Source organism: Rissa tridactyla, chromosome 13, assembly GCF_028500815.1.
Source record: "Rissa tridactyla isolate bRisTri1 chromosome 13, bRisTri1.patW.cur.20221130, whole genome shotgun sequence".
Classification (NCBI taxonomy): Eukaryota; Metazoa; Chordata; class Aves; order Charadriiformes; family Laridae; genus Rissa; species Rissa tridactyla.
In genome coordinates, this window is record NC_071478.1 from 7,551,979 (window position 1) to 7,576,549 (window position 24,571).

At 43.5% G+C, this 24,571-nt stretch overlaps 1 protein-coding gene and 1 long non-coding RNA gene across 5 annotated transcripts in view; both read left to right on the top strand.

Annotated features, from left to right (window-relative positions):
• Positions 1–11,377, top strand: part of TMEM132C (transmembrane protein 132C) — a 222,453-nt gene extending 211,076 nt beyond the window's left edge. For all 4 annotated transcript variants that reach the window (XM_054220006.1, XM_054220005.1, XM_054220007.1 and 1 more), the window contains one exon: positions 8,428–11,377. In XM_054220006.1, coding sequence (XP_054075981.1) covers positions 8,428–9,627 — 1,200 coding nt within the window. In that variant the 3' untranslated portion in view covers positions 9,628–11,377. The remainder of the gene's footprint in view (positions 1–8,427) is intronic.
• A 3,454-nt stretch (positions 11,378–14,831) lies between these two features.
• LOC128917089 (uncharacterized) overlaps positions 14,832–24,571 on the top strand; it is a 46,224-nt gene continuing 36,484 nt past the window's right edge. The window contains exon 1 of the long non-coding RNA XR_008469166.1: positions 14,832–14,906. This is a non-coding gene — a long non-coding RNA (uncharacterized LOC128917089). The remainder of the gene's footprint in view (positions 14,907–24,571) is intronic.

Here is a 24,571-nt window from a genome sequence, read left to right on the forward strand (position 1 = left end):
AAATTTCCCTCTCTGTAAAGGGAGGCTTTCAAGCAGCATGTTTCAGGTCACAACCCACGTGAAAAAGAAGATTGGAGAGTACCACCACATCGACGCAAACAGTTGCTCTGGAACAGATTAAAAACAAGGGTCAGTAGCAGTGGAACAAGTTGTGTGTTCATTGCTCTTTCAGTCAGTTGATTTGAAGAGCAGGACTGGGGACCATGCAATTACCTTTGTCCACAACTACTCCTCTCGTAGAAACTGTATTTCATCTCACATAGATAGGGAGAGATCTCAAGTCAAGTTTTACGGCCCATTTTCATGATTATTGCTACCTAATTTTCTGGAACATAAAAATAATTTAGATTGTTTTATAACTTAGTGACAGGAAAATGTCCAAACTAGAAGGACACGCTGCCCATCTGTTCCATTTACTGCATCCTGTAAACATAAGAATCTTATGTAATTAACCCATTTATACCCTTCTCCGGGGCTTAGAAATCATGTCTGACATATTGTCTTCAGACAAAGGCTGTAAAAGCAAAAGCTAAAGCATGCCTAACCCAATTCTGTTATGTAGGACAGAGCATCACTTGTCCTGCAGCATCATTGGAAGAATCATGGCTTTGATTGCAGATAAAAGAGCTTGTGAATCTGGAAAGGTTGCACAGATATATTGTCAACTTCTCAGATTTACAGATGGTCTTTCCTGAGTATGCAGATACTGATCAGCATCAGGTTATGGTGTATTATGACGGGGCATTTCAGGAGTGCACAACATGCCATCTCCTATTGTATTACGGCGTGGCAAGGTGATATGATGTGTCATTATATATCATTACAACTGGCAAGTTCTGAAATAATACAAAAGAGTAAAAATGTGTAAACGTGGTTTGTGTTGAAATTATTTTTCTCAGCACCTGTGTTATGGAATGATTTTAGTGAAATATTTTGTTGAAGCTGATGGCCTTTAGTGAGACAATTTCCATTTCCTCGGAGTGGCACATTTCTGATACAGAAGTGACTGGGCATGTCAGGCTCTCATTCTGGGCAGTGCCTTCTGCTTCTGGTGCTGCTGGGCGGTGTGGGATGCTGCTGTCCCTCCTGTCCTCCTCCTGGGCCTACAGATAGCACTACTGCATCATGCTCACTGAAGGGACTGACTGTTAAAACAGGAGGCAGGAGAAAAATCAAGCACCTTTTCTGAGTAAAAGCAGTTCAAAATCTGTTGTTTCTTCTCCAGGCTCCATCTGGAAAAAAAAACGGACTTAGACTTCATTAGAAGGCAGTGGAAAATCCTCCCTATAACAGGATCTGGAACGGCCCGGGAAATCTGGTTGCTTAGTAGCAATCCCAAATTAGTCAGTTTTTCCCACTCTTTTTTATGCACAATGTCTTCTGTCCCAGTTTCCTGCAAGCATAAGCAGCATGTTCTTGTGGAATCCCACTTCAGTCTCTGCCTCTCCTCTCAGCTCCTCCTGTCGGGAGCCTGCCCACCCCCATTGCCTCTCCTCGTCTTCCCACCACCTCCTCCTCACCAGAGGAAGAGCAATGTCCTGCCTGCATCCCAGCTGGAGGCTTTGCTGGGAGCATCACGCCTCACTGTGGGGAATTTGTGAGGGTCAGTTCCTGCTCGAGCACTGTGAGCGTTTGCAGGCCTCAGCCTGAGCCTGAGTGCCATCCCTAGTTACGGGGGCACTTTGGCAGTGCCTTCATCCCAGGGGGCCGAGCTAATTCCTCATCCCCTGCAATTCATGTCCTACTTTACTGTAAGGCACTCATTTGTTCTCAGGCCTAAATCCTACTCAGCCTGTAGACAGGGCTTGCCCAAGGAAGGGCTGTTGAAAAGAGACCAGAGGGACTTGGCATTTGCATCACCAAAAAAATAAGACAGGAATAGATTTCACACTAGACAATACATTGAAGGAAATATTCTTAGCATAGGAGTGGCCTATAGAGGAGTCACATCCATCTTTTCCTTTCATTTGCAGTCTGAAGGGAAGATATAACATTTAAGACACTTGCCCTTAGAAGAATTAACGCAAATGAAGGAATGCTTGTGGCTAAATTTTGCAAGAAGCGACTCATGATTTGGAGTAATATCAGCTGAGATCCTTACTGAGCTCGGATTTCAGAAGAGAAGTGCTGAATATTTTCTGAAAATCAAGCCCTTTTGAAAGGAGGATTTTTTTCAAGGGGGCAGCCCAGAACTAAGCATATACTTGAATGTTGCAAGGACTTCATTATTTAAGTGTGTCTTTTCCTCTCAAACAAGTTTATAAAAAGGCCCAAATAACTCATGCAAACTTTACTGATGCAATTGAAAAACAATATAACAGTCAAAATAGCTGAAGGTTTTATTTTTCTCAGGAGTGATTGTGTATGTCTCGGCATTGTTATATGGGAAAACCAGTCAATGTGTTCTTAGTCAAATGTTTTCCTTGGCTCCACATTAGCACCTTCCATAGCCAAGCTTCAGCATAGATTAGCAAATGTCCTTGGGTAATTGGTACCCTGGCAGGCACGGTATTGTCCCTAGCAGATTAAGCAGTACATCTGTATAGTGCAATGGAAGGCATAAAGCATTATACAGATTGTGCCATTACAGATCTTTCGCTATCATAGGAATGAATCCAGTATTTTTGTTGTGACTGTCTTTCAGTGAATATAATTACTAGATTAGTTCCTTGATTATAATGACCATACCATGTCTGCATAAGTAGCACAAAGCAGCCAAAACACCAAGTCCTGAAAAGTTGGCAGTTTCTCCAATACTTAGCAGTCTAAAGAGGATAAGCTAAATTGTTCTATCTTGGATACCTTAAGTTAGATATCTTTGTCTGTATTTGGGCAACTAAATACCTGAGGTGACCTTGAGGGATGCTAAGCCCATACTCCCTCTTTTTTTAAATCAACGGGGCGCTCATTGGCACTGAAAAGTGGATCAATTATTTAGATGCCTAAAAATACATGCATGTTGACCAACTTTTAAATGTCAAAGTTGAAATATCTTCCGAAAATCTGGAAACTGTAGCTGTGAGCAGTCTATTTTTAGTGTCCATCTGCTCAGGTAGGAAACCTATTCCATTTGGCTTGCTGTTGGTTGCTAAAATCAACACTGCCGTCTTAAAGGCTTCTCCAAAATGTAAATAAAAGAAAACCTACAGTGGTTAAGTGTTTTCTGATCTGAGTGAGCTTCAAGGACTCATAAATTTCAGATGGCTCTGCAGGGAAACTCACAGTCACATCCTAGCTTTTTCATCACTGTAGGGTATTGCACATGGTGTAATGAACTGAAGTGGGAGAGTGGATAGAATAAAAGAAAGAAAAATAGAAAGCCTTTAATAAATAGCTGTGTATATTAATATATCTCTCAGTGCTACTGGAAAACCGCAGACATTTTCTTAGGGAAAAAAGAGCAATGTTAATGCATTCTAAAGGCCAAGTTCGTCTCTTTCACATGTGTAGCTCCTGTTGACATCAGTGACAAGACCCAACCCTGTGAGGTCATCTGTAACCTCAGGGAGTGTCCTCCGAGATGTCAGCTCTCACTCTGAGAGGAGGTGAGGGTGCTCAGCACCACCTCAATCAGGGTGACAAGCCAGAATTGCTTGCAGGTCCCTGCCTTTTGGATTGACACAATACTGTCCTGTTTTAACATGTCCTTCATGCAGACTACTTCTGGGAGTTCACTGACATCTCACGGTTAAGTAACAGATACTAGGAGTATTTTTATGGAGTGGATTCATTACCCCATTCTGGCAGTATAAATTACATTTAAGTTGTATTTATATCTTCTTTAAACTGACAGAGCAATGTAATGGCTCACAAGTATGACAAAGGAATTAAGCAGCATGGGAAAAGGGAGAAAGGATGTATTGTTAGATAAGAATCTGAACTCTTCCCTTGCAAATACAAGCAAATTCCCACTGGAAAGGAATGTCACATTAGCAGATTGGACAAAAAGGAGAGAAAGAAATACATGGTAGGGGAATGCATGGTTTGAATTAAGATCTGAGTCTTGGCTGCCTTTCATTTCCACATCATAGCGATCAAGCCCAATTTTTGCTACACAAGCCTCAAGCTTAAAAATAAATGCACATGTAATACTTTGATATTTCATGTGGTAAAATTGCTAGGGAAACCTATTTCAGCATTCAAGTCCCCAGACAGGACAATCAGAGCTGGTCTAATAGAAGCTGCTGAGAACAGTATTCCCTCACCTTTATTTGAGGGAGGGATGCATTTGTTTGCTGCAGAGCCATCCACCTATCTGTTTCTTTCCTTTGGTGTCCTGCCTCACCTCAGTACTATTGCAGCCGACCCCAGCAATTGAAGGCTTATTAACAAATACTTTTATTTGTGCTTTAGTGAATGAAGACCGTTAAAAGGGCTCTTTATTCTAAGCATGGAATAAAATCAAATATACCGATCAGTCCTCACATCTGTGTTCATAAGCAGTGCAATTCTCTAAAATCGAACCAGTCCTCCCCACTTTACTCCCTTATTTTTTGCTTGACAAATACAAGGTAGAGTGTCCTGGTACCAAGCTGACCCCAGCTTTTTTGAGGAGGTATTGAAGGACACTTTGTAATCACTGACTGTGATGCTACAGACGGGATCAGTGGAACATCCTAACACAAGCAGACTTTCAAATGCTGTATGATGCTTCAGAGGGCAAAATAATCATCACTGTGGCTCCCAGATTTTCACAGGCAGCTCGTGTGAGTCCCAGCACAATGGGACTCATTAGATCTCTGTACGATGAGCTTTCTACTGAGCCTCCAAACCAGTTCTGCTTCCTGCATTCAGGTTGCCTTTTGGAGTGTCAGCCTCCTTGTTTTATCTAGGTGGAACAGACATAGCCAGCAAACAATAGTGTTTGTGGTGACTCATACGGCAGGGTTTGAAGTATTCCAGGTCAGGCAATACAGAGCTCCGTGGGGACTGTTGGTCTCCATTAGTGCCATGTTACTTCTGTACCCTGGTGATTTCCCCTTTTACCCACGTAAGCATAACAAATGTCTAACAAGGGAGATAAAACTTCTAACAAAAAGCAAAATGCAGGTTTATCCAAGAAGATTTATCAAGTGGCATCTTTGGACTGATAAGCAGCAATGTAATTCAAGGCCAGAAAAGGTGGTGGGACTGCAGCAGATCAAGAAGAACTGGCCAACTTGCTGGTCTGGTGTGTAAGTTACACGAACAGCAAAAGCACAAGGGAAAATGTAGACAAAATGTGCCTTGATAAATTTTTTTATGTGCTTAAGGAAACCATGATATTTGATAATCAACAGTGGTTATGGGAAGCAGCTTCTTCATCCCCTCCGGACTGAATTTTGCTGTCATTAACATGATCTAATGTACATTATCTGACTGACTTCACATCATCATAGTCACCGTATCAATCATCCTGTTCTCTAAGAGACGCTGACACAAATGTGTAGTTGTGGTTCATTTGTTCTGAGAGTGCAACTGACTACGTGTGTGTGTGTGTGTGCGCACATATGTGAAAGAGAGAGAAAAAGTGGAGGCAAGAAAGACTGGAGAGCCAGATAATCCCTCAAACTATTTGTTTATGCTTGATAATTAATGAACATGAGCATTTATCACCTCAGTGTTGAGGGCATCAGACAAGGGGCAGCAACTTTGCAGGTAAGAAGGCTCTAATCCATCTTCATCTGCTGATAGTAATTGGAGGACCTTGTCAGAGATTCAGAGGGGATTTATTGATGCGGTGCATAGGATTTGCAGAAACAGCTCTTTGAAGGACATGGTATTAAATCATTTCTTTTTTCATTCTTTTTTTTCTTTTTAGCTTTTCAGAATTTATAATCATTTGGGAAATTCACTTCCTTCCCCTGCCTTCAGCAGTGAATGAGAGGAGATGATCTCTTGCCAAATAGAATATTTGGGCTGATGCAGTATACTTTGGCAGGATTTGAGATTCTGTCCCGCTTTGTCTCATTTGTTTTCTTTCCGTTTTAATTAATACTGTCTGTAGTATAAGCATGACAATGTCGTGTTGTGAAAAATTAATTCTCGGAAATAAACAACGTCAATGCAGGTTGAAAATAATGGCTAAGCTATTGCACACCTCTCTTATCTATAGTAAATCACGCGTGTGCCTGCAAATTTCAGCTGACTGCCATTTCGTTTTTCTCTATCATCTCTGCTTCATAAAACCAGGAATGCAGAATAGTGGATAAATAGTGTGAAGAATAAAAGTTGGTTTGAAGTTGCTTACAACTTTGTCAAATTCTAGCCATTTAGGCTGAATTTTTCCATGCTGGCTACCTCGTAACCTGTGGCCTGTTAAAGCAGAAAGGAGTCAAGATAAGAAAACCAGACAGGGATGTGGATATCTTGAAGAAGACAGGAAAGAAGAATATATGGCTCCTCATACGTGTTCCTCTCCAAAGTCTGGAAGGAGACCTCAGATCCCTCAGAGGTGCTGTTCTACCACCAGTAAAACCTACTTGCATAGTAAGGGCCAGAATCAGACCTGGTGCTCTGCAGCACTAGGGATGCTGTGTTTGGCTATTAAGGCCCGCACAAGGCATTTAGTAATGTAAATCCTTTTGTAGAGATATGGAACTGTGCAAGTCGCCAACGGAGCTGGGAGGAGGCACAGGCCTTGTCATTTCCAACCTTAACTGTACAAAATTCTGCACTTATTTTCTCAGTCTGTGCTCCAAAAGAGAGTGCCACTGGCAGACGGTGTCAAGCCTGTTGTGTTATATGCTTGAAATGATGCTGGTGGTTTTGCCTTCCATAGGTTGATGAAAAGTAAGTGTATCTTACACACCTCCCCCATGGTACATGAGGCTGTCCTCCTGTTTTAGGGATGAGGAAGGCAATAGGGTGTTGAATTGCTGGAGGAGATGCATCTTTTTCTCTCTACACATATCCATTAAAAAAAAGAAAATTGTTACTTTCCCATGACTGGGTTTGCTGTACTATAGATTTCTATGATATAAATTTAAGCTCTGCCCTGCAGCTTTATGTTTCTGTCTGTTCAGCCATTTCAGGGTTGTTTCTCTAATGAAAGATCAGCTGTTTTAATTTCCTTACGCAGTTCACCCTTCCCAGCTTCTGAGCTACCCTGGCTCCGTTTCAGCTGTTTGAAGTGCATTTGAATCATCAAGAACTTTGCCTTCTTTCCTGTTGTGCCACCACTTATTTTTCTTCTTCCAGTCCCTCAAGAACTTGCTGATAGCACTTTGGAAATCAAATATTCAGTATAGTCCAACCTTTTGCAGAGCTAAATGCCCCTTGCTGTTTTCATTGAAAAGCTTTAAATTTAACTAGAAGGGTAGCAATTCCCTTTGTTTATAACCATAGCGTAACAAATTGTAGCCAATTGAAAACCATATTAGGTTGTAAATCTGTATTATGACTGGACGTTAACAGGGTGGCAATGTTTTTCCCCGATGGTGATTTTCAGCCCAGTCGTTCTGATGTGCCCAAGTGTAAAGTTATTAGGGCCATCTGCGGTTTAAGTCTGGGAAGAAAAGAACTTCGGTTTTGTGTGAAGTTGCACTCTGGCAATCTGCCTGCACGTCTCCTGGCTAAACAGGCAAGACATAGAGCAAATGAAAAAATAAAGAAATCTCCTGCAAAGAGAGCTACTGAGACGTGGAGAAGTAAATATCTGTATCATCTGGATGGGATTTCAAATAGCAAAGAGCTGACCTCTAGCTTTGTGTTTGCTTCTAATGATGACTTCTAACAGTGCTACCTGCAGAGAACAAAGACAGTCCAATTAAATCCAGGCCATTTGTATTTTTATTGTAGAGATCATACCAGAATCCCTGTCCTCCTCTCCTTGACACAGAAGTGCGGCAGACTTTTTAATTATCTCAAGGATAAAGTGTGTTTTACTTAAAACAAACCTTTCTCCATCAAAATGGCAATTGTTCCGTGAGTCTTTTTCTTTCAAGTGAATCTTCTGCTCCAGCCATTTCCAAGATACTGTGGTAGCTCCTTATTCCTGCTAAGATATTTATGCCTTGTTTAATTTGACAGCTCCCTGTGACGCCTGTGCACGGGGAACATGAGGAAAATAAGTGTTCTGTCAAGTGCCTCTGGTAATTTTTCTGGTTTGTCTCTTTCAGGTTTTGTATGACAGGAATTACTTTCTTTATAAATCATGTAAATTGTAGCTTGTTAATGGGTACTTTGGTATTATAGACATCTCGTATAAATTATTTTATATGTTCTTTTGCAAAACATTTGCAGGAAGGATAACAGTCGAACCTTTAGTGAAAAATGTGACCAATTTTCTGCCCCATCAGTTGAAGCTTCATTCAGTTTAAATGCAGTACAGAGCCATTGTCTTCCATTTCCTCCAGCTGCCGTTCAGAGCTGAGAGATTGATGAGCTGCAATGGGTTGAGCTGTTTTATTTAAGACCCTGTCTTTAACCATATCCCTCTCCTTTCAGGAAGCTGTAGTAAGCACCTGGATTCAGTTCAGTGACAGCTCTGTTACTCCGCTGGACATTTATGACTCTAAGGACTTCTCCCTTTCTGCTGTATCATTAGACGAAGCTGTTGTCTCGATCCACCAGGACGCTTCCTTAAAATGGCCAGTTGTGGCAGCAGAAGGTGAAGGTCAGGGCACTTTAATCAAGGTGGACATGATGATTTCTGAAGCCTGCCAAAAGTCCAAGAGGAAAAGTGTCCTGGCTGTGGGGAATGGCAACATCAAAGTCAAGTTTGGCCAGAATGATGCAGACTCCAATACAGGTGGAGACTATGATGCTGATGAGATTGAAAACCACGCAAGCGACCGGCGGCACAAAGTGTCAGATCAGGAACGTTATGGCCAGGATGGACGATATTATGGTAGCTCTTCATCAGAGCGAGAGGAAGGTGCCATCAGGAAAGTCAGCACCACAGCAAAATCCGTAATAAAAAATAAAGTAATTAAAAACAATAGGCTGGATGGTGGCAAAATCTTGGACGATAGCCAGCTGCAGAACATTCCTATAGACTTCACCAACTTCCCTGCTCAAGTAGACCTCCCAAAAGGCAATGCGGGCATGGAGGAAAATGACCTGGTACAGACACCTAGGGGCCTTAGCGATTTGGAGATCGGGATGTACGCTCTGCTAGGGGTCTTCTGCCTGGCAATTCTAGTCTTCCTAATAAACTGTGCAACATTTGCACTGAAGTACCGTCACAAGCAGGTTCTGGTGGAAGGACAGGCCACCATGACCCATTCCCATGACTGGGTCTGGCTGGGAAATGAAGCAGAACTGCTGGAGAACACAGCAGATGCATCACCTCAGCAGGATGAGCACACAACTATTATCGACCGAGGGTCGGGTTGTGAGGAGAGCAACCAGCTCCTCAATGGCAGTGCTCAGAAGAACATTCAGAGCCAGGTTCACAGGTGTGCTGACTCAGGGGGCAAGCTCGGAAAGGAACAGAAATCTGAACCTTTACATTCGCCGACATCTAAACGGAAGCGGGTAAAATTCACGACATTCACTACCATCCCACCCGACGATGGTTGTCCTACTGTCAACTCAATCCTAAGTAGCAATGATGATGACATTAAGTGGGTGTGCCAGGATATGGACCTGGGGGACTCCAAAGAGATACGAAACTACATGGAGAAGTTCAAAGACAAAGTGTAGCTCCTTGCTGGTTTTTTGGGTTTAACCACACCTTGATGCCTTCAGTTCTACAGTATATATTGGGACAGAAGAGGGGGAGGGGAAGGAACCACCAGGAGAAATGATGAGGCAGTTTTTATAATCAGGGAAAGAAATTTGCCAAACTGTCCATGGTTTGTTTTTGTTTCTCACTTTGATTTTTTTTTTCCAGCAGTAATTCAGCTACTCATGGATTTAGGAAGTGGAATATAAATAGCAGAAAGGAACAAGGAAATGGTATGACCAGTATCATGAACTGGGCAAGATGAGGTTGTGAAAATTTGCTTTATGGGTCATACAATAATAATGATGGTAATGTTTCAAAGTACCAAAAATATTTGTAAAAAGAAAAGAGAGAATATAGGAGCGTGAAAAGAATAAGCAAGAGACAAACAATAACTTCTCCATATTTCTAATAAAACATCACAATTATGGACATATGACCCACAAGGAGACTTTTTAGGTTGTTACTCAAGCCCTTTCTTTTTATTCCTTCATTTGAAGTGAAGATATGTCTTTGGCATTACATATGAAGAAGGAAGAAATTAGCTGGTATTTTTATTTTTACTTTTCTGTTTGTCTTGTAAGTTGAAACAGAATAATTTTCCCTTTTATTTTTCTTTTAAATATCTTAAACCCAGGAAAATTTTCAATTCACTAAGTTCACAGTGGACCAAGAGCATTTTGTTCTTAAGTTAGCTATAAATAATCTCCTGTCATTTAAAGAATTCAGGGGATAAGTATTGACTAATAATTTCTGTGTGGTGTCTCTTCTGAAATCCCAAGCCTCCGTCGTTTCACCCTAGCTAGAAATATGTTTTGTTTGGAAGAAGTATTCATTTTACTTTCAGGTTTGGGTTGTTTATTTAGTTGTTTGTTTGACATTTCCACAACCAAAGTTCCCATCTTTCACCAAGGGAAGAAGGTGCTGTTTTATGTTAGCTTTTAGAAGTCACAACGGATGGGAGTGCCCCACGAGTGCATTTTCACTGTACCTGGAACTGAGACCGGCACTGGCCAAATATTTGCAGCCTGGATTTGGGGTTTTTTTGAATTCATAATTTCGTTCTGTAATTCTCTGTTTATTCTAATGTCACCAGCCCTCATCAAGCTCAGAAAGCTATGAAAAGAATGGACAGAAAGACATTGATTGTCCCCGAACTTTTATTTCCTTGTAGTGGAAGAGCTGGCCTCTGGACAGACTGTTGGGAGGGAGGGAAATATTGATGAAGCAAGATCAAGAAATATCTGGAGCTATTTTATAGATAATTCTTTTTGCCATTGGACCAGCTGAGACTGAAAATTTTAGACTAGATTGTAAAGCTGATGTTTTGAATAAAAAAATACAAAACCAGTAATAAATCTGAAGCAGATGCAAACCAGAGTCATAGGTTTGTTGTGTAAACTGGCAGAACTGTGTTGACTCAGTGCCAGTTCACACTCATGGAGGATGCAGATCAAAATCTATACAATGAGGAAACCACTGACATGCAAAACCTTTTGTAACTGAAAGGAAGATGGTAGATCCAGCCTTTTGGAAAACAGTATTATGTCCTGACTGTTAGCCGGAAGCACTTACATTGTCCTGTCTTTACCCATGTATTTCTTTTTTTTTTTTCATTACTAAACTCAGTAGTTTGGTTTTTTTACTTGGACAAATCAATCCTGCCACCCAGTAACATAGATGGACGTTTTAACAAGATATGCCTAGTATGCATTGTAGACTGAAAGAATGTAATATTTATTTATACATGTTATACGAATTGTAATTAAATGCTTTACATGGCTTGACAAATTAACCTCTTTTTTTCTGAGGGGAGGGGGCTCCTTCTGTTGTTTCTGTGTTGAAGTACTGCATCCACTGCCTAACGGCTGCAACAAAATCTAAGCCGCTTTCTGAAGAGAGGAGAATAGAGATGTATGAAACTTTTTCACTGCTCTGACCCTTCTTTTGTGAACCGCTTTCCCTTCCCACCCAACGTGTGGTGATGATGATGGATGGCAGGAGAAGACAGCAGTCAGGCACAGTTCATGGCAGTGTCACTATTCATCGTGTTCATCTTCATGCCTACCATCAGCACGATCAACTCCAGGACTCTTGCTTCTGATGTGTGCAGCCCAGTCATAATTAATTATGTTGCTTCTCTGATTGATACAGTAGGTTCAGATGGAAGCAAGTTTCACTGAATCACAACTGACATATACAAAGCACCCTGTATCCCAGAGGACCCCAAGCTACTTTACAAGCTCAGCACAGTGCTGCATCAGCCACACCTCAGGGATCAGTATATCTTCCTGGGAAAACGCAGGTGTCTCTGAGGTGAAAAAGGCATTTACAGCACAGAACTGCAGAACACAACAGCAGAGGAACAAGAAAGATAGTATGGAGCAAAAGTAATACACCATGGTAGCGCAGAATATAATTGTTCAAAGTGCATTTTTAAGAAGGCTGTTACTGTGCTGGCCAGCCCCTGCTACAGCATGTACGAGGAATGGCATCTCCAGTAACCTGGTGCTCCCGAAACCGTGTACTGGTGCAGCACTGGCTGGAGAGGAAAGGGCTAATTACTAAATCGCTGTTTCTAGTCCATGCACCCTGACTTTGCTCTTTGCTTTTGGCAGCAGAGGCTTTATAGGATCAGAAGAGGAAAGAGTATCTCCATCTAACATAAACAGTTGCCTACTGAGAGAAAACCTTGTGAGCAGAATTCATCTTGCTCTGTATTTTCCCGATGACAGGTGCCTGTCTTTCTTGGTCTTGCTATCTCACCGCATTGTCTAGGGAAAGTATTCCACAGTGAATGAAAACATTATTCCTAATTCATCTCCTCTCCAAAAGCTCAAGTGCTTTTTATAAGAAAGAAAAACGTGTCTTCATTGAAATGAAAAGGGGGGAAAAAAATCAAAGTTTCCCATGAGAAATCATTTTGCAATTCCTTTTCAAAAACTGTGATGTAAATTTTTGTTGAAAGACACACTCCTGTATTAATGCAACTTAGATTGGATTCAACATTCCCAAAGAGCAGCAGAGCTCTTCTGTTATGAATAGGAAAGTTATAGCTTATTCATTGTTTCAATATTCCATGAAATAATTACCATGTTTTGCTTTGTGTTTATTGATTGCATGTATAGTTCTACATTGTCTGTAGATTCAGACTTAGGCACTTTGTTTGAAATGACTACCCTTTGGAAAAATTAATTTTAATATACGGTGGTGATCATTGTGGCAAGATTTCACTGATGATTAGCCATGTGTCAGTTCTCAGTGACAGTATTTTGTCATTATATTTAAATTAGAAAAAATCGTGGCTGCAGAGTCCCTGTGAAGTGAGTGGTTGCGGAGGCTTGCACACGTGGAGTCCCTTGACTGCAGCCTGTAGCGCTGGGTTGGACACTTGCCATTCACAAACACATATGGCATTTTACGCACACTGCAGATTGCCACGGACATTTGTTACAGTTCTGACTTACTCTTTATCTTGTCTGTGCCGTAATAATAACTTTACAAATGCTGATAATCACATACAACTGCCAGCACGAGCACATGCACGGCCAAAGGGAGAGGCTTAAGCAGCAGTTTCTATAGCCAGACTCAGGGGCGGTCAGTGCGGCCACTTTCCCAAAGCAAATTAAATGGCAACATAACATCCCTGAAGCACATAAAATGGTTTTCTCTGGTGTTTTTTTACTAACACATACCTGTTATTGATGTCTTTTAGTTCCTGAGTTATCAACTAATGGACTTCAGCTAATCTCCACATTGGCAACGCGGTGGGGTTTTAAAGCTGTACGAGGAAGCCGGCTGACGTACTGCCTGTCGTAATACAACATCGTACTATAGCAAAGAAGAAGAACCACTGCTCCAGGTTCTGTACCGTATATGTGATAGTAGTAGGAATGTGGAAAACGTGTTCAGACAGGGCATGATGTGTTTAACAGCGGGCCTGCATGGTGCAAGGCCTGTGCTGGTTGGGAGGGAAGACTTGGGAAGCCTCTCCAGCCCCAGGGTCCTGCTTCAGCTGTTCTGTGAGTCACAACTGCAGCATTTCTGTCTAGATCCACACCTGCTGTAAATCTGTGTGTCTCCACTGAAGTCATCTGGTGGAGCTGTGTTAACTGACAGCAGCCAGGAGCTGGGACCTTTGATTTAATATATATGAGAAGTCCCTGACTATTTAGGAAGAGTTTTAAAGCTGCTTTGCCATGTGATAAACTGAATTTGTGTGCTTCCCAGGATGAGGGGTTTGTTTGCCCCTGCCATGAAAGCGGGAGGAGATAAGGCTACCAGGAGTGCTCTGGAGGCTTGGATGGGATGGGGGCAATGTCTCTCCTGGCACAGCCTGCTCTCCCTCAGCAGCAGGAACTGTTTTGTGTGTCTTGATATCTCCTTTACTAGGACCCACCAGCCTGGCTCTAGGATGTTGCTTCAAACAAAGCAGGGGGAGCGTCTCCTGCTGCCATACCTACTGCTGCCCAGCTCCGGGCTGGATGAGCTGCAGAGGGGCTCGCTTGTGTCCCTGGAAATCCTGGCACTGTGCTTCTCCGTGCTCTTTGTAGGTCTTGAGCCCAGAGGAAGCTTAGAAGAGACCATTGATTGGGACTCCTGTACCTCATGGCTGAACAGGAGCACGTCTTCAAAATCCCATGGTCTTTGCTAAGGAAGACAGGCTGTATTTGAAGAGACAACAGAGGGAATTAAAAAAAGGGAAAAACTCATCCCTGCCTTCACATTTAATTTTTCTGAAGCTACAGAACATGGTGCTTCAGAGACAGAGGCAGATACAGAAATTTTTCAATTTATCTTCCACTGACCAAAAATTCTGTCAAAGCCCAATTCTGAGTGAGCCACCGTAAATGATCATCTCAGCAGGGAGGAAACCACCGGGCTGTGAAATACCATTTATTTGAGAAATTCACATTGGGTCAAATGCCAAGATTTACATTTCTTAAGCTTTTGCTGTGCTGCAGTTACAAAGGCAGTGGGATCGGGCGCAGAGAGCTGCTCTGAGCATCGCTCTTGGCAACGTGCCGCGCTGGCCAGATGAGGGAATCTCTGGGTGCCAGGGGTGCATGGTTGCAAAGATAACACGCTGCAAGGTACATTTTTCTGTCAAGGAGCCAAAATGGAAATTCATTAATAATAATTTGCACTTAGAGGAGAGCTTTTCATCTGGGAAGCTCAGTGACTTCCAATTGTTGTTAAAGGATAAAAACGTGAGCAGGCTGAAGGGGCCCTGTTTTCTCAGATGAGACGGTGCCAGGTGAGCACCTTCCCCTCCTCAAGGCCTGGGCACCCAGCTGTACCGGTGTGAGGGCTGGAGGGAGGCAATTAGTGAAATCACCTGGTGCTGGCAGTAACAAGGAGCCCGGCCTGCTGGGGGAGGGGAGAGCATTTGGGTTGTGGCTGATGAAGGTCGAGCACTGTGTGAAAGCTGTGCTGCTGGTGGGGTGGTGTGGCCATAGGAGGAGAGAGCGATGGTTGCAGCAGGAAGGAGTGGGTGAAGGTGAGAGATGCAGTGAAGCTCTCCTCCTGAGGACACTGGCTGCTGGCACAGAATGGACCTTGGTGAAAAAGTGAGCCCTGCTTTGTTTGGTGGTTTTTTTATTACTGGGTTGTGTTTGGTGGGAAGGAGAAATCTTATTGCTTGCTTAGGTGCGCCAAGTTTGGGAATCAGTAAGAGAAGCTGTGTGTTGCTTGTGCCTTACCTTTGGGGAGGGGAAGGCCGCTGCTAAGGGAATAAGATGCAGTTTGCCTGGTACATGTGCATGGGAACACCCCGTTGGGCAAAGTCTATGTGGTACGTCCTGGATCCTGAATCCTTTTGGTGTGGCTTAACTGCTAGGAAGTCCATATTCCGACTAGTGAGCATGCTGACTTGTCCTCAGCTTCTAGAAGTACTTTGATGTTGATTAAATTTGAGAGATGACCTGAAAAAGGCCCTTGCTTTTGGAAAGCAGGGGTGCAGTGAGCTCATGGTGCTACACCCAGCTTGCTGGCTTGGAAATAGGACAGTGACCCCCAATGCTTGCGCATGCGTTTCTTCTGTCCTTGCCAAGCTCCAAGACCAAGTAGCAGCAAGAGTGTTGCTCTGTTTCGAAAGACTCCTAGACTGGATTTCAGTGCTTAAAAATAAGCTGTCAGCAAAGATGCAGCAGCAGACAGAGATAATGATGCAAATCACTGAATAACTCTCCCTCTTGATTTCTTATTTTGGACAAACTCAGACCCATTCTTTTTATGCCTGTGCTAGGGAGGGATTAAAGCTCTTTGTGTGAAGCGAGGATGTCGAAGCCAGCCATGAGCATCTTGGAGACAACGTGTCTGATGTTCGGCTGAGCCGTGTTCAGTTGCACCCTGCACTAACCATCCCCTTGGCTGCTGGAGGGCTTGCTCTGTGCACTCTTGGGCGCGTTACAGCCGATCGTGCATCTTTCTGGAGGTGCAGCAGCATGTTTAGAGATAGTTGGTAACTTTTTTATTTTCTTCCCCTCAAGCCTGGATCTGAAGGTTTTTCAGGTAGTTTCCAGCATGCTCTGTGGCTATTTAGGAGGGCTATGATGAGCGCAGGGGACACTAAAGTCACCCCTGTGCTCTGGATGCTGCAGTTGCTGCTCAGCCATTCTGAGCTTCGTGCTGCAAGGGTCACGTTTGATCCCCTGAATTCAAATAATGTGAGTAGCAACTGAATTCCTGGAAGCCGCAATTTAGGTTGGAATCCTTCGTGAACAGATTGCAGCACCATAATTATCTAGATGCTTCTGTCTGACTGAAAATACAGGATAGGAGGGGAATCTTACAGAAGGCTTTTGGTGGTTTTGCCACTGTTTCGCACGTGGTCTAGTGGAAGAGGGTCACCTGGTTGAGAAATGTCTGCTCTGCCGTCAGCCATATCAAACTCTGCTCGTTCCCTGTTTGTTTCTTTCACTGTTGGATATTTCAAGCTGCCACCTAGCTTCCTGAGATTGCTGATTTAACTTTCAGCAATACTAAATGAAAAGCCACTGGCACAAATTCATGTTATTCAGATCTCCTGTGGACTGTGGGGAGGGGGAAGGTGGAAAGAGATGTGGACAGTTTGTGTTGCAGAACTGAAGAATGAGAGCAAAGTCCCATAAGAGGAAAGATAAAGACTTAAGTTGTATAAAGGCTAGGATTGCTTTCTTAGTTTGCTTTCTGTAACCTAGGTATCATTTCCCCGACTGCTGTGGTCTTTCTTGGAGTGATAACTTTCCTGATTTGGGGTAAGATTTATATGACCCCCCTGAGGCTTAGGATGGCTGCGTTGCCTGGCTCTCGTTACATGGAGTGGGAGCAGCACAGCAGGTACCAGAGCCTCCACTCTGACAATCCATGCGAACACCTGAGGAACTGTACGACGAACAGTACTGTTGGTTAGGGCTGCCCATGTAATCGATAATCTGGCTGTATGTGACAGTGACTTATTCTAGGGACAGGTCAGAATGGTGTGTTTTCTGATGATGGGGAAGATTTTGGCTGCCAAAGAGCGTCGTACATCTTATGAGGCTCCGGTTGGACAGCTGCACTGCAGGCAGAAAGCCGGAGTTGAGACAGACGGGCACCCAAAATGCCGTGTAGCTAACGATTGTCACTTCAGTGTCATTTAGTAGCGATTGCTATAGGAGCAGAATTATCTGGGGACTCTTCTTTGGTTATGATGACACTATACATCTTATAAAACTGAGCTGAGGTTACCATAATGATGAGACTCTATTAATTTAATATGATATTGCTACAGGGCCTTTTCCTGGATTGTCTGAAAGATTAATATTCTTTAACAGAAACACTTTGGCAAATCAAGTCACCGTTTCCCATTCTTACGCTCCACCCCTGCATTTTTGGAATCTGACATTCACTTTTCCATCGTGCCTCTAGGTTCGTCATACCACATCCATCAGCATGGCATGAGTTTTACACGCTTTTTTTTTTTTTTTTTAAAGCACTCCAAGAATATCTTCTCTGCTTTGTAGGGCATTGTGTCTTACTATTTTAAAGCCTATTATTATAAAAATAAAATGCAAAATCATGTTGGGGAAAGAGGGAAATGAGCAGGTCAGATAACTGACAACTTCAGGGCTTTTTAGAAACCCACCAAGCAGACTCAAATGGAAGTTTCTCCCATATGCGGAGCAAAAGGGATTTGTTCCCAACTGGGAAGAAACAACCGTTATAAATCCAGGTGTCCTCCCCCCATACAGGGAGCGCTGTTCTCTGTGGCTCTGCCTGTGACCACCAGAACTCGGCAGTGTTATCTGTAGACCTGCGCTTTCCCTCGGGTAGTGCGATGGCACCCAGGTGTGAGCGCGGGTTTCGCTGCTGCCTGAGTTGTGAGTGGCTCTGAGGAGACAAGGGAACCTGGGGGTCTGTGCTCCGACTTCAGCTCCCCGCGAGGCTGCCCAGGTTCCTGCTCTCTGAACAAAAGCCTGTGGACTCTGGCGGTACAAGCTGGCGTTGGCCTGATGCTTGTGGCTGAAGGGAAGATTCCTAGACATGCGCTAATGAGATATGCAGCTCAACTCAAGTAGGAAGGAATTAAACATTAATATAAGAATTACAAGTGTGTCACTCTGTAGAAGTGGCTGGAGTGAATTATCACCTGTGATAACGTGCGATTGTGAGTGAGTGCTGTGGTTTGTCGTGGCAATGAACGGTTATGAAGTGTAGCATTTCCCATTAAGTTTCACAGAGCTTCGTGTTTGTGCAGGCCTCTGAGTACAGACCTCCTGTAATACAGATTTGTGGAGAAAAATCCACGTTTCAGGTTTCTTCCTGGCAGTCCTTCCGGTAGCATCATCTGTCTGTGAAGTAATCGCTGTAGTAGGGCTCGTATTTCCTCAGTTGCTACCTGTAAAAGAAGCAGATCAAAACACAATTCTTCTGTTCAGAAAAGGCTGAAGACACAGAGGTATGCTTTTTTTTTTTTTCTTCTTCCTTCAAGTCTTCTCCCCTCTACCTAAAATGGGAACAAGCTGGTCTGAAAAAATCTAGTCTAGTTAAACTGAGGTAGCTGGAAATGCAAGGCTAAACATGCAGATGCTCAGTGCCTCTTCTCAGTGCCATTCCGTTCACTGTAGCAGGTGTGGAGATGCCCCGCGGTTTCTCATGACACTTGCCTTGGTGAGCTGCTCCTGCTGCTGCAGCTTTGGGGATGTGGGACCTATGGGGCCAAGGCAATGGCATGGGAGGCCCCACATGTAGGGCATGGCCAGCTGCACAGTGTCTAAATATTCCTGCATTTGTCTGGTGCCTAAGTAGGTAGACTTATGTTGTGTGGACCCGTGGCAAGTTATATTCCCAGTTGCACAAGCTACTGGGGAGTGGTGGGGAGGAGAAAGTGAAAGTGTGTGTGGAAAGGGCAGAAGGAGGAGAGAAGGCCTGTATGTCCTCCCAGCTTTTGTTGTGTCTAATTTTAGTTCAGTATTTTTAATACCCTAGTTTAAATTGCCTTTAGCTTTGGATTTATGAACCAGGTTGTGCTTTGATAAAATAATCAGTCCTATGTACTTACAGGTTTTATTAAAAAGATGAGCAAATAAATATAAAATGAAACAGGCATATTGCTAAACTAATCCGGTACAATTTCACTAAACTACCAGAATGGAATAATGCAGCAATCAAAGGCTGCTATTAAAACTGAATCCATAAATCAGTAGATTCAAATTAACAATTCACCAAATTAAACCAGCAGGTAATCAAATTCAGTGATAGGGTTGATGCTAAGAGGAATTGCTCTGTGCTGGTCTCATTGGAAAAACATATGGAGGAGCCAAGCCCTTTCAATTGATGATATAAACCAGTGCTTTGGCCAGTGCAGTCCTTCAGCTGGTGAGGGCATAAGCACAGGGGATGTAGGTGCAGATGGGACGTTAAATTAAATCTTTCCCAGGGTTGTACCTCAGTGCAGACAAATGCAGACAATTGATTTGCATGTATAACTTGCATGAAATTATCAGCATCTGCAGCATCTTTGGGGCTTGTTCTTTTCTCTCAGTCCTGCTCTTGAACCTTCGGTACCACTGGATCTTCCAGCCAAGTTGCTCTGGAGACGGTGATTGAGTTGCAGGCAACCCTGTTTCTCTTTAGACCTCTCAGTGGCAGAGAAAGGGGGAATTTCACAGCCTGGTGTTCCCTTCTAGGGCACTGCTACTAACCATATGGATGCCAGTCTCTACTACAGACCCATTCATGGCAGAAAGGGACATATACAGGGGAGGGAGGAGAGCCAGAGACCATCATGCTCTGTGGTGTCTTCAGATATCACCGTAATTCTTGGAGAAGTTTGGGGAGAGATGAGGTGGCTATTTCCCACCTGCCCTGCTTCTAGATGGGTGTCTGTGTGGAGGAAAATAACTGAAGATTGGCAAAAAGGACTATAAACATGCTGAAGTGACTTGCAGCTGGGGTGTGGAAAGACACATATATCATACTAATTAGTAATTGTTGTTTAGTCTTGCGTGCTTGACAAGTGGAACATCTGTGCCTATATAGTGTAGGCCTGTGAGGGACTCGGAGCCATCCTATCGAACATGCTTGAGATTCCTGCCCTGCTGTGGGGAGGATCAAAGCACGGCGGTGACGTAGCCCTGTGTGAATCCCTGATACGCAGGCGAGAACAGCACGTTGGGTAACGCTCCCTGGCAAGGACCGAACTCCGTGGTGCCTGCATCCCTGCTTGTGTGCCTCTGCCCGGGTGCTGCTTTGGAGATCCCCTGGTAATGAAAATGGTAATGAAAATGAATTTACTCCATGCGTTTCATCTGTGGTTTTGTGGTGGTTCCCGTGTCCTGCCTGTGCCGGCTCACATGCTGTGTGAAGCAGTATCCTGTGTTGCCAGCTTGAGCCTTCCATGGCACAGCAAAGGCAGTAATAAATGACCTTTTTCCTTCACAAAACCTGCTCAGTTAGCAGTAAGCATATGTTCTTTCAGAAATACTCTGATAGCAGCACAAGGGCAGAGAGGGAGAGGCCAGCCAGGAAGCTTGATGTCAGCCTTCTAGCTGAGGTAATGGACATAAAAATTTCCATATGCTGAGAAGTCATTTTAAAATAAAAAAGTATTAACCTAATTAGCCCATTTGTCTCTTCTCTCATCAAGCATCTTCCTAACAACAATTATTTCCTGCCTTAAATAAGGAAACTAATACAGGTAATGTCATAACTTGTGTTTTGGAGTTATTAGAACAAGTCATCTTGCTCTTTTGAATAAGTTCACTTCAAATTCTGGCTGCAAACTTGTCCAGTTTGTGTCTGTATGGACTAGGGAATTTCATTGCGCTAAATTGGAGAAGTGATCACTAGATCTGTAAACAAATCTATGGCCCTTTAGTAGGAAGATCCAAGTAAGGCAACCAAAATAATAATGAAATTCAAAACAGAACCTTTACTGGAAAGTGGGAATTGACTTACAGGTAATGCAGGAGTTGCCTCAGGGAAAAGCAGTCACACAGAGGTGGCACACAAGCAGCTGCATTTGTGTGTTTAAGCAGAAATGGATGGTTGAACAAGGCTTGATGTAATTTTGGTTCTAAAAAGGCCTGCAAATATGCTTGCTAACAATTTCCCATTAGAGCCCGGTGGCTTAATTAGACAAGTTTAATTAGCTCAATTCCATACAGCATTGCTAATCTGCAAGAATTAGAAATTCCTGAATCTCCCTCAGATATTGGTGACACAATGGTCAAAAATGTAATTTGAAAGCTATTGCAGATCCCTCATTAGTGCGGAGCTGTAGGAAATGCCTCTCTTCAGCCCTGGGTTATTAGACAAAATTTGCATTAGGAGCACCGCTGCAGAGGTGAGGAATTGTGAGGTGTTTCACTGATAAGTGCCTAAATGCTTTGGTTTAAATGGGAACTTGGTGTTCCTGGATTCAAGGATGTGATCTAGTGGAAAACAGTTAAAACCACACCAGGTACCCAGTTCTGAGTCAGTAAAATTCAGCTCCAGAAAAGCTTGATCCTTGAGCTCATCTCTTTAAGCTCTCCATCTAGCAGAAATATTAGCAATTACCTGGCAGAAGATCTTCAAGCTGAAAGAGCTGGGCTCATTTGGCATCGTGCAGTGCCCCTTAGGACTAGGCACTGCCTGTCCTGGGCTTCTGTCCAGAGGTTTCGTCATTGTGATGTTTATGAAGAAAAAATTCTAATGCATCTATTATAAGAAAACGATAGCTCTGAGATTTCAAGGTTAATTAAAACCAATCTGATAGTGGGGAAGACCAGGAGCTGGTGTGTTTCTAAATAGCCAAGAAGACATTTCTCAGGAATGTAAGTGCTGCCCTGATAGAGTAAAGGGAAACTACCGAGTGCGCACCTAAGCAGAAATCTTGGCCAAGATTGCAAGAGGTGATTAGCTGCTTAACCAATGTCCAGATGTCATCGGCATTGTAAGACTGCGCTGTACACAAATGCAGGCGTGCGGTGCTATTTGCCAGAAGATGGCACTCAAAGTATGGCGTGCTACATGTTTTGGAGTCCTGTCTGCTTGCTCCTAATCTATCGGGTAATAGTTTATGCACATGCAGACCTAGAGCTCTGTATAATCAATATAGCCGAAGGTTTGGGAAGAAGCTACATCCTCACGCCTAAAAGGGGTGTGTGATTGAGGAAAATAGTTTGGTGGTTTGGTTTTTTTCCTGCAAACAAGAAGTCACTGCTGAAACACTTATCTTGGTGAGTGAATTGCCAGCTCTGTTGAGAGACTGCGGGTTTTGTTGCACAATTCTAGCATAGCGATGTGTCTCCTGGGGAGAGGGATCTGCCCTTGGATAGCGCAGGTCCACTGCCGTGCGATTTCTCTGTCTGCAAATACAGATACTGTGTTGTCAATCTTTATAGCTTCACCTTGAATATAACAGGCGTACTGGCTTCGGGACCTCCTGGAATAATTGAGTGTGTGGGGGCAGAAATGGAGGGTTTTTCTGACTGAATAGTTTAAAAATGTAGATGAAAAGTGTAATTATGACGGAGATGTCTCGTACCGAAGGTGGAGCTGGAATAGAAACAATACCAATTTCACAATGCATCTTGTCAGTAGAAAGATTACTTCTAAGGAAGGCACAGGGAGGGAGAAACCTGTAGAACTGTTCTGTCTGCTGTCTGTATCACTGATGTAAAGAACATCAGAAAAGTTGTTAGTTGCCAGTGATCTCTGCAGAGTGCAAATAGTTTTATGAGAGTGACAGTTCTCAGGCTGTGGGCGCTTTGTGTGTCTGTACCTGACTGAGGACGTGAGCCATAAACAAGGAGAGAAATAGGGCTGGGACTCAACAGCACGTGAGGTCCTTGGTGAGGTACCAGTGGCCATGAGGGTCCCGTTGCCCCGCGGTTACTATGCTGCTGCTCCTCGCTTATGTTGTGGCATAGGCTATTCTGCATGACACCCCATTGTAAATTGGGTCTCTTCAGTCAGATTTCTATCCACAGATAAAGCTATAGAAAAGTAAATTAATGCTGAGGATATGCCACCCCCGACCTTCCTCTCTTCTCCCCAGCTGCTCAAGTCCCTTCCCAGAAATGCCCTGCTCTGGTTGTGCTTCCACCTGTGAGCATGACCTAAGGTAACTTTAACTCTAGCAGAAGAGGAGGCTGTGGGGGATCTCCTCCCCCTCGTACCCCCCCGCCCCAAGTATCTGAATAAATAGTGCATAGCTGCGCTGTACCCTGCCGCGCTGGGAGCGCTCCTGGCAGTGACCGAGGCAGCTCTGTACCATCCTGCGAGGGCAGGACTGAAGGGAAGCAGTTAAAGGAAAACCTTACCTAGTGCTTGGGAAATGAGGGTTTGGTATTGTGCGTACATTTCCATACAAAATCTCCTATTGCTATGTGTTAACTGTGCAGTAGAGTGGATCCTGAAGTGGTGGCTAGGGCATGACTATAGCAGCGGGTGTTTTTTCCATGGTGGTAGAGATCAGAATGTGAAGGACGCAGGCACCGCTCAGCAGCGGAGCATCAATTCCTCTCCTTGATCCATAGCTGTGAGCAATCTAGGAGATGTGGTACCAACTTTCACACCAAATGTTTTCCTGGGGAATGCTCCAGGAGTAACTGATCCTTTCAGCTGCCATCTTGCAGAGTAAGCAATAAAAAGTTCTAACACAGATGCCTCTTCCCTCCCTCAGCAAGCCCCCCTCATGTGTTGTTATTCCTTTCTATTTTTGCATTATGGTCCATTCATGCAGACTTTCCTTAAGCTAAAAGCACATAAAGTTTGTGAGCGGTGGAAGAGAATTACTTTTGCTTTGCAAGTACAATAAAATCTTTCTTTTTTTCCCTCCAGCACAAAGAAGAGTTGTAGTTGCGGGGAATAAGTTCATCTTTTCATATCAGGGCAATAAAGGAACTGTGAAGTCCATCCAGAGCTCATCTATGGCCTCTCGGGTGAGCACAGCCGTGCAGTATTTACAGCCCAGAAAGTGCCAGGTCTGCGCTTCTCTCCCTCATCGCTTACCAGCAGATGCTTCCATTGCGCTTAAGCCCAAATATTAATGATTCTCTTATTTTTCTTTTTTCTTTTCCTTTTCTCCTTCCTTCAGCTCTTGGGGAAATAATCCCATTGCGATGATGTTGACATGCTTTAATTTTCCTATCTGGAAACCATTCTTCTGAGGCTGAAGTTAAGAAAACAAAATGACAAGCGGCACAGCCTCAGACTTAGTATTGCTAATACTGATTCCATGGATTTCCTTTTATCATGCTACTGAGCTAAACAAAATTACAGAAGGCTAGTGAGCAGCCTTGGTTCGTTCTGATTCCCATGCGCTGCTCTTGATTACAGAGTAAAGACAGGTCCAGTGGCTCATTTCAATGAGTAGCTGATGAGGCTGGGACCTGTGAAGGATGAAGGAGGCTGGCTTAAGCCAGAAAAGGTATTAAATTCCCAATTATGATTCTGGAAATCCTTTCCAGA